This window comes from Acipenser ruthenus, chromosome 43 (assembly GCF_902713425.1).
Source record: "Acipenser ruthenus chromosome 43, fAciRut3.2 maternal haplotype, whole genome shotgun sequence".
Taxonomy (NCBI): domain Eukaryota; kingdom Metazoa; phylum Chordata; class Actinopteri; order Acipenseriformes; family Acipenseridae; genus Acipenser; species Acipenser ruthenus.
The window spans coordinates 2,843,171-2,860,578 of NC_081231.1; the positions used below are offsets into that span (position 1 = coordinate 2,843,171).

The window sequence follows — 17,408 nt, forward strand, 5'->3', positions numbered from 1 at the left end:
AAACGTATCTCTACATTGCCACAACCCACACTTATTGTAACAGGCTCCCAGAATGCACCAGATCACTCCACTGTCAGGCCCATGAGCTTTCATATGCTATTGCATGATTAATCGGTTTGGTCCGGCGGTCAGCTGGTCACTCTTACCTGCTTCTGAATCTCATCCTCCTCCTTTGCTGGGTTCCTGGGCTTGACCGCAAGAATGAGGTCAGGAGTCGTGCCCACAAGCCTCGGGACATTCTCATACACAGAGTCTGACCTGCAGTCCAGCTGCATTCCCACATTGTCATAGACATGCCTGCTAGACACACAGAGGGGAGGTCAGTCAGGCTGGCAAAGGGTTCTTAATAGAATAGTGATCAGAGGGTGTGGTGATTCCTTGTGCATGAAACTTCACAGCGAGACAGATCCATGTGTGTATTGACAAACTTTTCCATTATATATCATTCTCACTGATAGATTTCTTTAATATTATATGATTCTTTAAAATGAAAATCCATGTGCTTCTAACCAAACCGCACATGTCAATAGAGAGGCATGCTAGGTAAAATTGCTGGAATTATATAACTGGAATCAGGGCTGTGCAGATGTTCAGATTCCCCAAGTAATTCCCTTTAACATGTTTTATATCGTCTGGTTTTAAAGCTGTTAAAAACATGTTAATTGTAAAACAGATTCACAACATTAAACACCAATCAATGATGGCTGGCTCTTGGATGACAGAAAGTTAAATCCAACACAAGCGTTGAATATGAGTCTCTGAAACTGCAGAATTATTCCTCAGGAGAGCCGGGTCTTAGTGAAGTGTTATTAGAAAATCTGAAGAAAATTCATTTTATAGCAAATGGATGAAACAAAAGAAAGAGAAATAATTACAGATCAAATATGAGAGGTTTTAATAGATTAGATCTGACTAGCTATTTTTATACTAATTCACACTGACATTGTCTTATCATAACTGATTAGTACTTCATAATGTGTGGACTGAAAAGCAAAAACCGAATTGCGTGTCTCTAACTGAACATGTTTTTACCTGACAACTTAATAAGAACAACTGGCTCTCAAATGACAGAAAGTTAATCAGAAACAAGCGTTGAATACTGCAGAATTATTGGACATTCCTCATGAGAGCCAGAACTTAGTGAAGTGTTATTAGAAAATCAAATGAAAATTCATTTTATAGCAAACATTAAACAAAGGAAAGACATAGAATTACATACTATTTTGTAGTTTTCCATATACTTATCATAAAAGAAACATTTTTTAAAAATTGACAAAATCTAACATGAAATACTATACTAATATTATGGCTTCTGGTAGACTTTTGCGATATTATTTTGTAGTTATATTAGATTACATGATGTTAAATATGAGATCAAAATTATGTTCATATGTATATATATATTTTAATTAAACTCAATCAAAACCTTTGGCCATAGCTGTAGACTGCAAAGCAAAAACATAATTGTGTGTTTCTAAATGAACATGTTTTTTTCTGTTTTAATTAATACCTGCTGACTTATAACATGTTAAAGGGAATAACTCAAAAAGCTGAGTATCCGCACAGCCCTGATTGAAACCACACTTCGAACCCGGGCTGCTGCTCAACATACTTCCCATTGGCTTCTTCCAGGGCGGGACGTTTCTCCAGGGAGTAGCTGCGCACCAGGGGTGACGGGAGGGGCTCCACGACGGGACTGTCCTGCAGAGAGGTTGCTCGAAACAGGGGCAAGCTGGGGGGGCTGAGTAGAGGCACCTCTGTCCCGTCGCCCTCTCCCTCTCGCTTCTGTCCCGGGACCCTGCTCTCCACCCCGTCCTCAGTCTTCCTCAGGACCCAGGCCTCCCAGCCCTCTGACTTGCGCTCAGTGTCCTGGATTGCTTTGAGGTAGAGCTCCGAGAAACTCCTGCACAGCAAAACAACACAGTGTTCAGTACAACCTCAAAGCTACAAACACATTAGGAATGTATTTCTGTACCACTGTGTCACAAACCGTATTTCACAAGTTAACCCAGACAATGACATCATGTAGCTTGTGATTATTAAATTCCAATAAACATTTGTGTTTAAAAGCATACATCTGAACCTAATGATAAATGGTAGGTCATCCATAACTATAAAACACTAAATGGTCAGTATTACTAAAAGAAACGCTCTAAAATTCTTTGACAACGTTTCGACTGGAATGAATTCTTAGAAACGCTTGTCAAAATTGTAGTAAGTTTCTTTTTATACCACGTTTCCATCTGCACCTTGAATCCAACTCAATCTCATCTCGTTCCCAGTATCAAACTGGGGCAGCTTCCACCTGCAGTCTACAATGCACTCTGCAGCCGGACACAGGACCCACAAGTCAAACCTGTATGTATCACATGATATTGTGTGATATTTTACAGTGTGATACTGTGTATTGTGATATTTTGTCACCCTGGATAAGGGCATAGGTTCTAGGTGTGGCAGGAACAGGGTTAAAAGGCTCCCTGTCAAGTTTAATTGTTTAATTGTATTAGTTAATTGTTTTATTGTTTAATTGTTTTGGCAGTTGGCCTCGTTATTGCAAATTGAGGCCAGCTGCCAAGTATAAAAGGAGAGCAGCCAGTGTGCTCGGGGCTGCCTCTGTGTGAAGAGCCCGATGGTGCGTCGGATACTGTGTTCACAGGTACTGAGTGAACTTTGTGCTTGTGTAGTTTATGTCAGGTTAACAGCTTAGCTGCCCTGCGAGTTAGTCAGGGAACCTGCATGAGTGTCTAGTAAGTGCTTGAAAGAGAACCCAAGAGAGAAGCAAATAGCTCTCAAATAGGAAATTAATAATAATAATAATAATAATAATAATAATAATAATAATAATAATAATAATAATAATAATAATAATAATAATAATAACTTGTAATTAATTAACCAACCTCTAATATTTCCTTGGCAGCTTATCTAGACTTCATTTTCTGCCTTATTTTCTTTTTTTACAAGTTTAAAACCTGCCTCTCTCTCTCTCTAGCATCCTTCACATTGGATGCTCATCAGGTCACTTCAGTGTGAGAGATGGAGTTCTGCCAGCCTGCAATCCTAACTGAGGCTGACAGACAGACAGACAGACAGACAGGCAGACAGTCCCAATTGAAATGGATTGGATCTCTGCTGGATTTCAATTCCAGTGGCAGATGGGAACATGATTTTAGTAATACTTTAACTTCAGAATGATTTGTCTCGTTCTAGAGCACTTTGTCTAGAACGGGTTGGGTCTAGAACGGGTTGGTCTAACCTGCGTGGCTTCCCATTCTCGTCCGGAGGGATGACGGTGACGTGCACTTTCACAGCATTGTGGAGGAGCTCGCTTCTCTCCGCGGGGGTGAGGGACAGGTAGAGCTCGCCACAGAGTCGCACCAGCCTGGCCCCCGTCTGCAGACCCCCGTTCTCCGCGTAGCTGAACCGCTCCACCTCGGTCACAAAGCCCTCGTCGTTCACCGTGAACCCCACGTGACCCACGCTGTTCCGCAACGGAGTCACCTGACGCGTTTCACAGCCACATGTCACAAACTGAGGAGGGGAGAAATGACATCACATGACAAACATGCTCTCATTAGACATGTAGAAATCAGAACCATTCATTAAACCGTTATTTAAAATCTGGACACGAGAAAACATATTAATTCAAATATGTTCATTTCGAAAGAAATATTTTGAAGCAGTACAATCTAAAAACTGATTTGCTGCTCCAGTTTAAAGGGTGGCTGTGTGGTCCAGTGGTTAAAGAAAAGGGCTTGTAACCAGGAGGTCCCCGGTTCAAATCCCACCTCAGCCACTGACTCATTGTGTGACCCTGGGCAAGTCACTTAACCTCCTTGTGCTCCGTCTTTTGGGTGAGACGTAGTTGTAAGTGACTCTGCAGCTGATGCGTAGTTCACACACCCTAGTCTCTGTAAGTCGCCTTGGATAAAGGCGTCTTGCTAAATAAACAAATAAATAAAATATTGATTGATTCTTTATACAGTGTGAGCATGTCTTAAAAACAGGTTTTCCTGGATACATAGAATAGGGTCCTCCATCTCAAATTGCACACGATTGAGAAGTAGGGTTGGAAAACAATATTTAATCATTGTAATAGTATTAATAATTTGTTCTGTGTTGAGCATGTATTGCAGTGAAAGTGATTGTGGCTCCTGGTGTTCTCTGCAGTAATCGTGTTCCTGACAGTGAAGCTGAGAAGGATCAGCGGCATTGCTGCCGAGATGCTCCTCTCTCTATTCCTGTAGAGAACCATCACAATTAAACTGGGCATGGCAAAATAACTTCAATTCAGACCCCTCTTTTGTGGGAGAGAACAGGGGCTCTGTTTTAAAAAGCCAACAAGCGAAAAGCAGAACAAGGTTAAAAAGAGAGAAGAGAGAGAGAGAGAGAGAGAGAGAGAGAGAGAGAGAGAGAGAGAGAGAGAGAGAGAGAGAACTAAGAGCTAGGGAGGAAGAAAGACACCATTAACGATTCAAAGCATGATTGAAGGTTACCATGATCACTGCGATAGCTGTTGAGAGCTAATTGGAAATGTTATTATCATGCAACCCTCTTGAGATGCACTCGTATTCTTTTTGTTGAAAACTCCTGAACACTTTGAAATGCCTATTCCAACCGGGGAGACAGACAGGTCCTAATAAAGTGGCCAGGCAGTGTACAACTATGGCCAAAGGTTTTGCATCACCCTATAGAATTAACTAATTTTGCTTCATAAAGTGGAATGAAACCTGCTAAATAATGTTACGTTAACATATTGAATTACATACCATATACTTAACGAAAAACTAACAAAAATGGAAAAATGTGGCATTTCAAAATCTAACATGAAATACTGTACTACTATTAGGGCTTCTGGTAGACTTTTGCGATATCATTGTGTAGTTTCTTTGATTACACAATGTTAAATAAAAGCTCTAAATTATATTAAATAAAAGCTCTAAATTATATATATATATATATATATATATATATATGTGTGAATAATTTTAGGATTGATTGAAAATTCTAGGTGATACAAAACATTTTGGCACTCAAATAAGAGAAGTAAGTCTGGGCTTGTATGGAAGTTGCATAGTTGTGGAAGTTGTCTAATTCCTATCAGATCGGAGTTAAACTTTGCACTTCCTTGTTTTAGGGTTCCTTCTCTTTAATAGGAAACTACAATAATCAATTTCAAACACAAAACAGAAATACTGTGTGGATTGCCTGTACAATGAAAACCAGCCTGTGAAACTCAATCTCATCTCCATCCAATTTAAACTGGGGCTGCAGCCGGTTCAATCTGCAGTCTATAATATAACTCACAGCATTCAATACTCTCCTGACAGTATAATATAACTCACAGTCTTCAACATGCCCCTGACAGGATAATAACTCACAGCCTGTGTGTTCTACATGTCTGTTTCTGCACTCAGAGATTTTAAACACACTTCTCTCTCTTGTCCAAAGTTGCCACAACAATAAACAAAAAATATGTTACTCTGAAAGGTGAGTGATTTATTACAGTATTTAGCTCCTGAAAAACAAGCGCTTTACCAAAGGACCTCCCCTACTTAATCGAATACCCCCTTTCTCTAGTTCCATCTTTCTTTTACTTTCCAGAAGTCACTTTTATAAAAATGTGGCACCTTTCCCCCACCCTCATATTTCCCATGTCTTCACACCTCTAACCCAAACCCGATTCTGCAGCATCAATAGACCGAATCATTGAAGAAAGCATATATTCTTGCAGTTTTACCCTTGTAATAAATCGTCCCTCTGAATTGAATGGAAAAGCAAGGGCTGGACGGGAGCCGTACACCACTGATCTAGAGAGCCAGCTCTACAGTGGAGAGGTGATGTCAGTGTTATTAACTCATCAGCATCTAGGAGGAGATCTATTACACTCTCCCGCCCGCTTCATCGGACCGCGTCCTCCCGTGGAAACACAAGTCCACCGAGGCTCAGGGAGTTTCAACACCGCGTTCGTAACCACGACAACTCGACACCCCCAGGATCTGCAGCGAATCACGTGTCTCCCAAGCCAGCATACTTGAGTCCACGTTTGGGTCATTGTATTCAATACCATTTATAATTTACAATTGATATTCATTTTTGTATTTAATAAGATCAAAAATAAAAGCACACCTTCTGCCCCAGGTAACTCTCCCAGAAAACAACAAAATAAACCAAAGAAAAGAAGAAAAAGAGGCTAAAAGAAATAACGAAAATCAAGCATTGCAAAGACAAGTGAAAAACTGAGTGTAGAAAACACAGAGAAATGACAGCAGCAAGACGTAAGGCTTCCTAGTACTGCTCTTGCTGGTCTGATTCACTCTGTATCGTTGTCTGTACAGTCGTCACATCCTGGGGACCCTCACAAGTGTAAAGACCCCCTGTGGCTTCAAAAGACCATAACCAAAAACCTGCCTCTAGTTCAATCTGGTATCACTTTACCGCTAACACTTTTCATGAAGTGTCTCTTATTACTGTGTATTTACATAGTAGTTACTTAGCAAATACATGTGTACTCACAATGTTATTATGCATAGTTATAATGATATAACCTTAACCCTAACCCTAGCCCTAACCATTTTCTGATACAATTGTGTACTTCGATATATCATGCACAAAGATTTACACATTAAGTACATTGTAACTTTGCATAATAACATTGTAATGCTGTGTAAGCACACATGTGTTTACTATGTAACTACTATGTAAATACATAGCAATTAGAGACATCTAATGTAAAGTGTCACCAGTATTTCTTACCCTCACTAGGGGCCATTCTTACCCTATAAGTTAATATGTGGAGTGTAAAGTGTCTCTTATTAATATTAGCAGAGAGATAATCTCATGCATATTGCTTCTGTTTATTTGTTTATTTAGCAGACGCCTTTATCCAAGGCGACTTACAGAGACTCGGGTGTGAGAGCTATGCATCAGCTGCAGAGTCACTTACAACTACGTCTCACCCGAAAGACGGAGCACAAGGAGGTTTAGTGACTTGCTCAGGGTCACACAATGAGTCAGTGGCTGAGGTGGGATTTGAACCGGGGACCTTCTGGTTACAAGCCCTTTTCTTTAACCACTGCACCACACAACCAGCCTTCTGTCTGCTACAGCTGTGGAAATGGATTTCTGTTATATTAAGAGACACACCACGTATGAACTTATTGTGTATCAGAGTGAAAGTGAGTGAAATGAGACACATATCATAAAGCAGCAGAAATAACATAAGATTAACTCTAGAATGAGTTTCATTCCGGTTTGGTAAGTTCATGACGATTTTCTGTTCTGACTTTTCTGTTCTCTGGGTGAAGAGATTTGAGATCTTAACCTACTGTGTTTTTAACCTGGCTTCTGTTTGGAAACTAAATAAATGAATATATAAAGAAATAGAAAAATAGGGAGAGAGAGGAGGCCACTCGGACCATCTGAGCTCGTCCGGTTCCTAGTAGCTGATTGATAGCTGATTGATCCCAAAACCTTGTCAAGTTGGATTTTAATTGATCCAAGTGATTCTGTTTCAGCAGCATGGCTAGGTAGTATTATATCAAAATGGTTCGGCCAATGCTGTCTAATTCCTGTAAAATATACAATAAAACCCTTGAGATTTTGGAATTGGCAGGATTCCTGATTGACAGGCTAGTCTGTTTCTCTCTCACCTCCAGCCTCTGAATGATTTCCTTGATGTCTTCAGCCTGGTTCTCGAGCACGCACAGGGACACCAGCTCGCCTCTCTCGTAATAAATATCCAGCGCGGTCCCGCCCGACCGGGCCGTCCAGCCAATCACATCGCGGCAGGAGCAGTTAAAGACCACCCTCCGGGACCTGCGTTCAATCAGGACCACGAACTCCGCAGAGATTCCCAGCAGGCACTGCACCCAATCCCAAACCCCGGGCTGCCGCGACGCTCCTACTGCCCACACGAGGGCGCTAGCGCTGTGCAGCTCGGCCCCCTTGGAGCCTTTCAGCTTCTCCTTCTTCTTTCCTCCGAGGGAGAGGAGAGGGAACTTGGAGGAAGAGTCGATAGGGGTGGTGGTGACGTAGTTGTCCGCCAGGTCTTTGAGGTACTCCTGCCTCGTGCGGGTCGCCATGGCGTGGAACTTCTCCGACTTCTCCGCTGCGTTCTCTGCGTTCAGAGCCTTGGCCAGCAGGAAGTCACGGAAGGCGGGTGACTTGGGAAACACCGCCCCCTTGGGGAAATGAGGACCAAAGAGTGGAATGTCCTTGGAGCGCGTCACTGCCACACTGCAAGAGGAAGCACAGAGAACAGGGGTTCAACTCTTTAACAAACCCAAACAAGATTGCAAGAAATCAACAGCACTGCAGATCAGTTTCAGGACTATATTGGTCTGTAGTCAATTGATCTGGACAGTGGCAGCTAACAAATAAGATACAAGGGATGGCATCTGCACACAGGGTGAGATGTACTGGAATTCTGTCAAATTCATACATTTATAATAAATATTAAAAGAGGGAGATCTCATAATATTTATAGTTTTATTATGTTTTTTTATATAAACTAGGGATTTAAATGATCAGTAATGCTGTTTTTATTTTTGGTTGGGGCTCGAGCAATTTTCTTTTTAGGAAAAAGCTGTGTTTCCACTGCCACAAACCCTGTTCTGAACCTCATTTTCCACAAGCACTGTGCTGTTCCACTGGTACAGTCTGAGGCAGTGAAAGCCTGCTCTGTGCTCCTGTAGGGGAGTGCAGTTCTGAGGGGTAAGAGCCTGCTCTGTGCTCCTGTAGGGGAGTGCGGTTCTGAGGGGTGAGAGCCTGCTCTGCGCACCTGTAGGGGAGTGCAGTTCTGAGGGGTGAGAGCCCTGTGTACCTGTAGCAGGTGTGCTCACTGCAGGGGTTGTGGGTGCGCACGATGATGAAGACGTGCTGGAAGTGGGAGCGGATGGTTTTTGGTGTGAAGGGCAGTGCTCCCGGCTCCTGGAAGACGATTGTCACGATGTCGTTCCCGATGTGTCGCTTCCTCAGCAGCTGAAACAACAAAAACAAAATCACATTATTTTACCCACAATGTTCTCCCCCTGCACACCACACAGTCATCTATTTACCAGGGGTGACCCTCTGGGACCCCTGCGCTCCCCTGACTGTATGACTCCCCCTGCACACCACACAGGTCATGCATTTACCAGGGGAGACCCTCAGCGACCCCTGCGCTCCCCTGACTGTATGACTCCCCCTGCACACCACACAGTCATGCATTTACCAGGGGAGACCCTCTGGGACCCCTGCGCTCCCCTGACTGTATGACTCCCCCCTGCACACCACACAGTCATGCATTTACCAGGGGAGACCCTCAGGGACCCCTGCGCTCCCCTAACTGTATGACTCCCCCTGCACACCACACAGTCATGCATTTACCAGGGGAGACCCTCAGGGACCCCTGCGCTCCCCTGACTGTATGACTCCCCCTGCACACCACACAGTCATCTATTTACCAGGGGTGACCCTCAGGGACCCCTGCGCTCCCCTGACTGTATGACTCACCTTGCACGCTGCCTGACTACATTTCCCAGGCATAGAGGGCGCAGAGTGCTTAGATGGGCTTTTACCTGCTGGTTGTTGTTGGCAGTGTAGGGCAGCATGGTGGAGACATGGAACATGATCTCATAGTCCTGGTAGCGAGTGTAGAGAGAGTACAATCCAGTCGAATCGGCTGCAGAAAGAATGACAGAACCATCAGGCAAAGCAATGGAGGTAATCCACCCAGAACTCTCAAGTGAAGAACATAACGCAAGTGCAGCAGAAGTTCTAAGCAGGGACCCGGCACACCGCAAGCGAGGAAAAGAACCGGGTTCTTCTTCTGCTTTCGTGGTTATAGAACCTCATCTCACTGACGTTACACAAGACTACAGGGACTGAGGAATAAACCCAGGCCAAAATGGAATCTTTAAAACCCTCCTGCCTGCATATCTTTAAACCAGAACAGGAATGCCAGTTAAGCAATACTGGCTGGCAACAGGACAGTTTGGTGTCTGCAGCCAAAGGCACTTGACGGAAGGTCAGTTATCGATGGGTAATGACTGCTGTGAAGAATATTAATGCTATTATAAAATTAATAAACGTGGATGTTTTTTAAAATGTGTTTTTAGGTTAGCTTTAGAGGGCATCTACTGTACGATAATGACTGCTCTACACTGAATTTGATTGGCTACAACAACCCATGTGGTTTATAGTGGCACACATCTCTGGCCACATCTGTATGTGAAGATTGGAGACATTTGCTACAGGGAAGCTCACACAAGTGTACAGCTCTGGCCACAGTTTAACATCACCCTATAGAATGAACTAATTTTGCCTTATAAAGTCGAAGGAAACCTGCTGAATAATGATATGTTGACACATTGAATGACATACCGCTTTGTAGTTTTCCATATACTTAATGAAAAGTTGAGAAAAATTGAAAAATGTGAAACATGAAATACTGTACTACTATTATGGCTTCCGGTAGACTTTTGCAATATCATGTTGTAGTTTCTTTGATAACATGATGTTAAAGAAAATATCCAAATTATGAAATGATGTTCATATATATATATATATATATATATATATATATATATATATATATATATAATTTGTTTTATTTTTTTTATTTTTTTTAATTAGAGCTATAGAAGGTGACACTAATCAAATCAATCTCACTTTCTTCACTTTAGTCTCACATGGATGCTACAGAAATAACTAGACGTCTTGTAACAGTATATATATACCAGGCGTAGGTGATAGCATGGTTTCATTGCAAGCTCCCTGTTTCTTGTAGCTGACACACACACACACACACACACACAGACGTGTCGGCGGTGGTACTCACTCTTGGTGTCGAGCTGAGCGCGGTACTTCTCAAAGCCCTTGAGTCGAACCCGCTCCCCCAGCAGGTCCAGGAACTCTTCAAACGAGCTGCTGGCACTCTCATTGTTGTACATGTCCTCCTCCGTGCTCTGACCTGCCTTGCAGTACATGATACCAAACTTGCGCTGGAAATTCAACTGTGAGACAGGGGGGTGAGTGAGAGGGGTGAGAGGGAGAGAGAGGGGGGGTGAGAGAGAGTGGTAGAGGTGACAGGGACAGAGAGAGAGAGAGGGGTGAGTAAGAGGGGTGAGGGGGAGAGAGAGAGGGGGGTGAGAGAGAAAGGTGAGGGAGAGAGAGGGGAGTGAGAGAGAGGGTGAGAGAGAGAGAGAGAGAGAGAGAGAGGGGTGAGTGAGGTGTGAGGGGGAGAGAGAGATAGAGGGTATGAGAGAGAGAGTGGGACAGGTGACAGGGACAGAGAGAGGGAGAGGGAGAGAGAGAGAGGGAGAGGTGACAGGGACAGAGAAAGAGAGAGAGGGGTGAGAGGGAGAGAGAGAGTGGGTGAGAGAGAAAGGTGAGGGAGAGAGACAGAGGGGGAGAGGTGACAGGGACAGAGAGAGAGAGGGGTGAGTGAGAGGGGTGAGGGAGAGAGAGGGAGAGAGAGAGAGAGGGGGGGGGTGAGAGGGAGAGAGAGAAGGGGTGAGAGAGAGAGAGAGAGAGAGAGAGGGTGAGAGAGAGGAAGGTGAGAGAGATGTATGTATGTATTATACAATCATGTATTCTCCTTGTCTGGAATTAATGTAACTTTCTGTTTCAGTCACTACATCCTGCATGTACGAAATACCACACTTGTTTCACTGCTGTATTTTTTTTAGGTTAAAGGTTACACTCTGGTGTACCAGCTGTGGAGAGGAGACATGAGCTCTATAGGGGCCACAGGGGGGCTTTATACTTGTGAAAACATCACCAGGATGTGATGACTGAAACAGAAAATGAAACATCGAAAGAAGAAGAGCTTAAAAGAAGAGCGGAATCTGTTCAGCCTGGAACAAAAAAAACATCAGGAGGGACTTAATTCAATACTAGCACAGAAACCAGGAGCAGAGGACAAGTGGACTGAGGACAGAGGGAAGGAGACACTTCTTCACACAGAGAGGGGTGAGGGGCTGGAATGGGCTACCTAGTCGTGTTGTTTAGACTGAATCACTGGGATCCTTTAAGACGTTTTGGGATAAACCGGACGAGGACTGATGGGCCGAATGGCCTCCTCCCGTTCGTAAATGTTCTGAATATAACTGTGATACTCTTTAAAAGATGTGCATGAGTGAAGGAGTGCAAAGTCAGCAGGATTAATCCAGGATTTCTAGGGATAAATCCCATGTCCGCGGCAGGGCTTAGTGAATGTGAGACAAGCAGCTGGAGCCCACACTGCCCCAGGGACATCTTTAATGATTTAATTAGTGAGACAGATCAGAGAGGGGGAGAGAGACGGAGAGACTTCGAATCCAGGGCTGGCTGCAGTGCGTGAATCAGGAGGCGGGACTCTGGGGATAGAGAGCTGCTTCCCTTCTGTTTTATTTCGCTGATGTGCCTCTGTGGTGCCCTTGAAAAGGGAACAGGGAAATGCTCACCTAACAACGCTATCAAAGCTGAACCAACTCCAACCCGTCATAAATCAGTAGCTGCACATATCGTTTGCTGCTCCAGCACATAAGTAAGACTGTTCTCTAGTGTAATCCAATCGTTTTAACCATCTCAGATGTACATCTACACAAGAACAATTACAAAATACCCTCCACAGCTACGTGGCACAGTGGACTAGTAGCCTTGCTGATGGTGAAATCATTTAGAGGTCTCATTCTAGTCCAGAACCATCACATAAGACAAAACAAGCACAGAGGATTGACTGGAATTAAGCAATAATACATAAGCTACTGTCTAATTACTACAGTAAAACCTGGATAATCCATACTGCACCCTCCCCAAATCCCTAATGCACTGAATGGTGTGATCTCCTTTACATTTTGGAAAGTCTATTGTATTTGTAAATATTGTCTGTCTAAAATCAATATATCAGTATAATGGAGTAAGTAAAATTGATCCAATCCTTGAATTACAGGGTGTACCTGGGCAGCACTCCTACTGTGTGTACTGGAATAATTTCAGATAGTTTCTACCTGTTGTAGGTGCAGTATTAGATTTGACAGTACCTCTGTACACCAGCACACTGCATTAACAAGGATGGGCTAGACAGGCTTTACTGTGTCAGGACAGAAGACTCAATTCAGAACAACTGGGTTTTAATCATCCTGAAACACGTGGGACAAAACACTAACCCATTCAAAACACTGCATGAGGTAGAATGTAGCTTCAGAAAACTACTGATGTGTTTTGAGCTTCTTACCTCCCCTCTCTCTCCCTCTCTCATTGATGGCTCAGTCTCTATAGTCAGTTTAACTGCCCAGATTCGGTATGGTTCTGGATGCGTATGTGTGGTAATTGGTTTTGTGCTGGAAGCTCACCCCTTGCTCGTCCAGTTTGGGCAGATTACCCCTGACTTTGTGGTAAGCAGAGGCCAGACGCTTGCGCTCAGATTCGGTATGGTTGTGCGTGCCTCTATGGTTTCGGGTTGTGCTCATTCAGAGTGAGGAAGGTTCTCCCTGACCAGACTCTCTCTCAGATTCGGTATGGTGCGTGTTTGTGTGGGGATGGTTTTGGGTTTTGCTTACCCCTTGCTCATCCAGTTTGAGGAGCGTCTCTCCCTCAGATTTGGTATGGTGTATGTTTCTCTGTGTGTGGATGGTTTGGGGTTGTGCTTACCCCTTGCTCATCCAGTTTGAGGAGCGTCTCTCCCTCAGATTTGGTATGGTGTATGTTTCTCTGTGTGTGGATGGTTTGGGGTTGTGCTTACCCCTTGCTCATCCAGTTTCAGGAGCGTCTCTCTCTCAGATTCGGTATGGTGCATGTTTCTCTGTGTGGGGATGGTTTGGGGTTGTGCTTACCCCTTGCTCATCCAGTTTGAGGAGCGTCTCTCTCAGATTCGGTATGGTGCGTGTTTGTGTGGGGATGGTTTGGGGTTGTGCTTACCCCTTGCTCATCCAGTTTGAGGAGCGTCTCTCTCTCAGATTCGGTATGGTGCGTGTTTGTGTGGGGATGGTTTGGGGTTGTGCTTACCCCTTGCTCATCCAGTTTGAGGAGCGTCTCTCTCTCAGATTCGGTATGGTGCGTGTTTGTGTGGGGATGGTTTGGGGTTGTGCTTACCCCTTGCTCATCCAGTTTGAGGAGCGTCTCTCTCTCAGATTCGGTATGGTGCGTGTTTGTGTGGGAATGGTTTGGGGTTGTGCTTACCTCGTGCTCATCCAGTTTGAGGAGCGTCTCTCTCTCTCAGATTCGGTATGGTGCGTGTTTGTGTGGGGATGGTTTGGGTTTTGCTTACCTCGTGCTCATCCAGTTTGAGGAGGGGCTCTCTCTCAGATTCGGTATGGTGCGTGTTTGTGTGGGGATGGTTTGGGGCTGTGCTTACCCCTTGCTCATCCAGTTTGAGGAGCGTCTCTCTCTCAAATTCGGTATGGTGCATGTTTGTGTGGGAATGGTTTGGGGTTGTGCTTACCCCTTGCTCGTCCAGTTTCAGGAGGGTCTCTCTGACTTTCGGGGAGGTGGAGGCCAGGCGGATGGAGTGCAGGTTCAGCTCGGGGATGATGTACTCCAGCAGCTTCTTGGGGGACAGGCCGCGAGGGGTGGGGTGTCGGGCTGCTGTCGGGACACATTCCTCCAGGATTGACCCTCGGAGTGTCTTCAGCTGAGGGGGAGAGACACTTACAATAACCGGAGGGTATTGGCGGTCACATGACTATATGTATGGGACAGAACAGACTGGAACACCTAGGACATTGCCACACTTGTTTCAGTGCCATTTTAAAGTGATATCTGTCCAAAAACATTTCACATGTACAGTCTTATAAACATGTTTCAATTGCAATAAAAATGGGGGGCCACTGCCCACTCAGGCCCCTTACTCTTTCAATATCATGTTTCTGCTATGACGACCAAGAATGATACCTCATTGAATTTTGTACCAGGTAGCAGCCACCATTGCAGAAACATACTCTAGTGGGAGGGCTTGATCCATAAATCTCAGTATATATTGAAGGAGGAGATTATTTACGATTGAGGGATAGCAAGATATTTAGTTAAGAAGGGGACTGAGTGTAGTACAAGGGCAAGGCATGTAATTCTGTTTCAAGGCTGGTGACACCATCATTTTGACAGCGAGTATAGAGCTATGGCCAAAAGTTTTGCATCACCTAAAATGTTAGGATTGAGATATAATAAAAATAAAATGATATCAACATAATTTAGCTCTTTTATTTAACATCAAAGAAACAAAGAAACTACTAAATTATATCGCAAAAGTCTACCGGAAGCCATAATAGTATAGTATTTCATGTTAGATTTCAAAATGCAAAATTTGTGTCTGTTTTTCTTTAATTATATGGAAAACTACAGAGCGGTATGTAATTCAATATGTATGACGTAACATTATTCAGCAGGTTTCATTCGACTTTATGAAGCAAAATGAGTTCATTGTATAGGGTGATGCAAAACGTCTGGCCAGAGCTGCATATAAAAAATGTCACTGGTACAGTATGTAAAGTTCATGTTATATGTGATAATAAATGAGATGTGAATGAGCGGAATGCCGAGTGCTTGCCTCTGTGGTTCTGAAGATGATGCGGTAATTGTGCTGAGAGCCACTTGATCCCTCCTTCTCCTCCCGACGGAAACTGATCGCTACCGGGCCAAGCCTCTCATCCGTCCCGAAGAAATTCTGGTGATCTGGAGGGAGCAGAGATAATAAACCAACTCTCAGATAGTGTCCCTACTCAGACCTGTGTTATATCTACAAGACAAAGCCATGCCTCTCTACAAAAACACTAAAAAGAACGCTCTTAACAGTGTGTTCCAACAGTCTGGTTAACCCTTCTTTAGGTTTCAAGTGTTCTACCTATTTTGAAATGAATAATACGCTAATCTGATATCCAGGGGTTCATTTGTAAATGAAAAGGTAATGGATCTCATAATGAAGGAGGAGGAACAGCATTTTTGTTTCTAGACCTCAGTGCTGCCCTTGATTTATAGCAGCTCACTATATGCTTCACGTTCTCTTCTGCTTGTGGATCGGGGTTTGGGGTTGGCATACAGCTACCGACACCCACAAGAGACTTTCATCCCTAATAATCCTCTTAAAGTGTTCCAGAACCCCTGCAGTGTCACAAGAAACGCATCATTATTATTTATTTCTTAGCAGACGCCCTTATCCAGGACGACTTACAATTGTTACAAGATATCACATTGTTTTTACATACAATTACCCATTTATACAGTTGGGTTTTTTACTGGAGCAATCTAGGTAAAGTACCTTGCTCAAGGGTACAGCAGCAGTGTCCCCCACCTGGGATTGAACCCACGACCCTCCGGTCAGGAGTCCAGAGCCCTAACCACACTGCTGCCCCGGTGTCACTTTTGCTGTGCCCCGTGTTGTGCGTATCACAGAGTTATATTTTTAAACATACTGGTGACTAAAACTTAATCACAGATCACAGGTCATAAATCAGCTGGGCAATACGTTCTCAACATTAACTCGGGAGCGTTCGCCATTTACTCGTGATCGCAGTGCGTCCAGATCACGCTCCCTCCTTCAACGATGCTGGTTTTCTGTTCCTACCATAGAGCACTCAATTGAATCACCAGCATTGTTACAGGAGGGAGCGTGATCTGGATACACTGCGGTGTTCTAGAGCTCATTTACCTATGCATTTACCTATACCTACAGCATAACAGGTAATGATTCATGACAGCGTGATGTCATGACAGCGTGATGTCATGGCAGCGTGATGTCATGGCACTGAAGCATGACTTGTTAAATATTATATGTAGGATAAGAGATGGCTGGAGTCCAGTATAAGAGAATATGTTTTAAAAACTGCATTGGGATTTGTGAGAATAATAAGCTGCAAGAATAAAGGTTGCACAGTTTCTATTGAAACTACAAGCCTTTTCATTATTTTTTTTAATAATGCATCCATAACTAGAAAACCCTCAATGGGGCTAATTTCAGAAGTACTGAAAGAAGCTAAATTATTATTATTTATTTATTTATTTATTTAGCAGACGCTAATATCCAAGGCAACTTACAGAGACCAGGGTGTGTGAACTATGCATCAGCTGCAGAGTCACTTACAACTATGTCTCACCCGAAAGACGGAGCACAAGGATGTTAAGTGACTTGCTCAGGGGCACACAGTGGGTCAGTGACTGAGGTGGGATTTGAACCGGGGACCTCCTGGTTATAAGCACTTTTCTTTAACCACTGGACCACACAGCATCCTTAACAGGTTAACTTAATCATGGATGACACAAGTTATAATATGTCATTTTTAAAATCTGTTTCAGAACTTCCAAAGGTAATTTGCTTGTGGATTTGTGAGTTTACCCCAAATGCATTCTAAGATTATAAAAAGTACTTGCTCTGATCATTTTGTCTTATTCAACCTCATAGCTTTGACTGTGTTTGAATACATTTTACAATAAATACATACATAATGCAATTA

General features: G+C 43.6%; 1 protein-coding gene across 4 annotated transcripts in view; it reads right to left on the minus strand.

Annotated features, from left to right (window-relative positions):
• Positions 1 to 17,408, minus strand: part of LOC117398704 (signal-induced proliferation-associated 1-like protein 2) — an 80,093-nt gene that overhangs the window by 24,436 nt on the left and 38,249 nt on the right. For 3 of the 4 annotated variants that reach the window (XM_059012089.1, XM_059012090.1, XM_059012091.1), the window contains 9 exons: positions 15,509 to 15,633; positions 14,408 to 14,596; positions 10,823 to 10,997; positions 9,561 to 9,664; positions 8,825 to 8,982; positions 7,653 to 8,238; positions 3,257 to 3,531; positions 1,613 to 1,903; positions 147 to 300 (listed from right to left, as the gene is read on the minus strand). In XM_059012089.1, coding sequence (XP_058868072.1) covers positions 147 to 300; positions 1,613 to 1,903; positions 3,257 to 3,531; positions 7,653 to 8,238; positions 8,825 to 8,982; positions 9,561 to 9,664; positions 10,823 to 10,997; positions 14,408 to 14,596; positions 15,509 to 15,633 — 2,057 coding nt within the window. The remainder of the gene's footprint in view (positions 1 to 146; positions 301 to 1,612; positions 1,904 to 3,256; positions 3,532 to 7,652; positions 8,239 to 8,824; positions 8,983 to 9,560; positions 9,665 to 10,822; positions 10,998 to 14,407; positions 14,597 to 15,508; positions 15,634 to 17,408) is intronic. The other variant, XM_059012092.1, reaches the window with a different exon arrangement.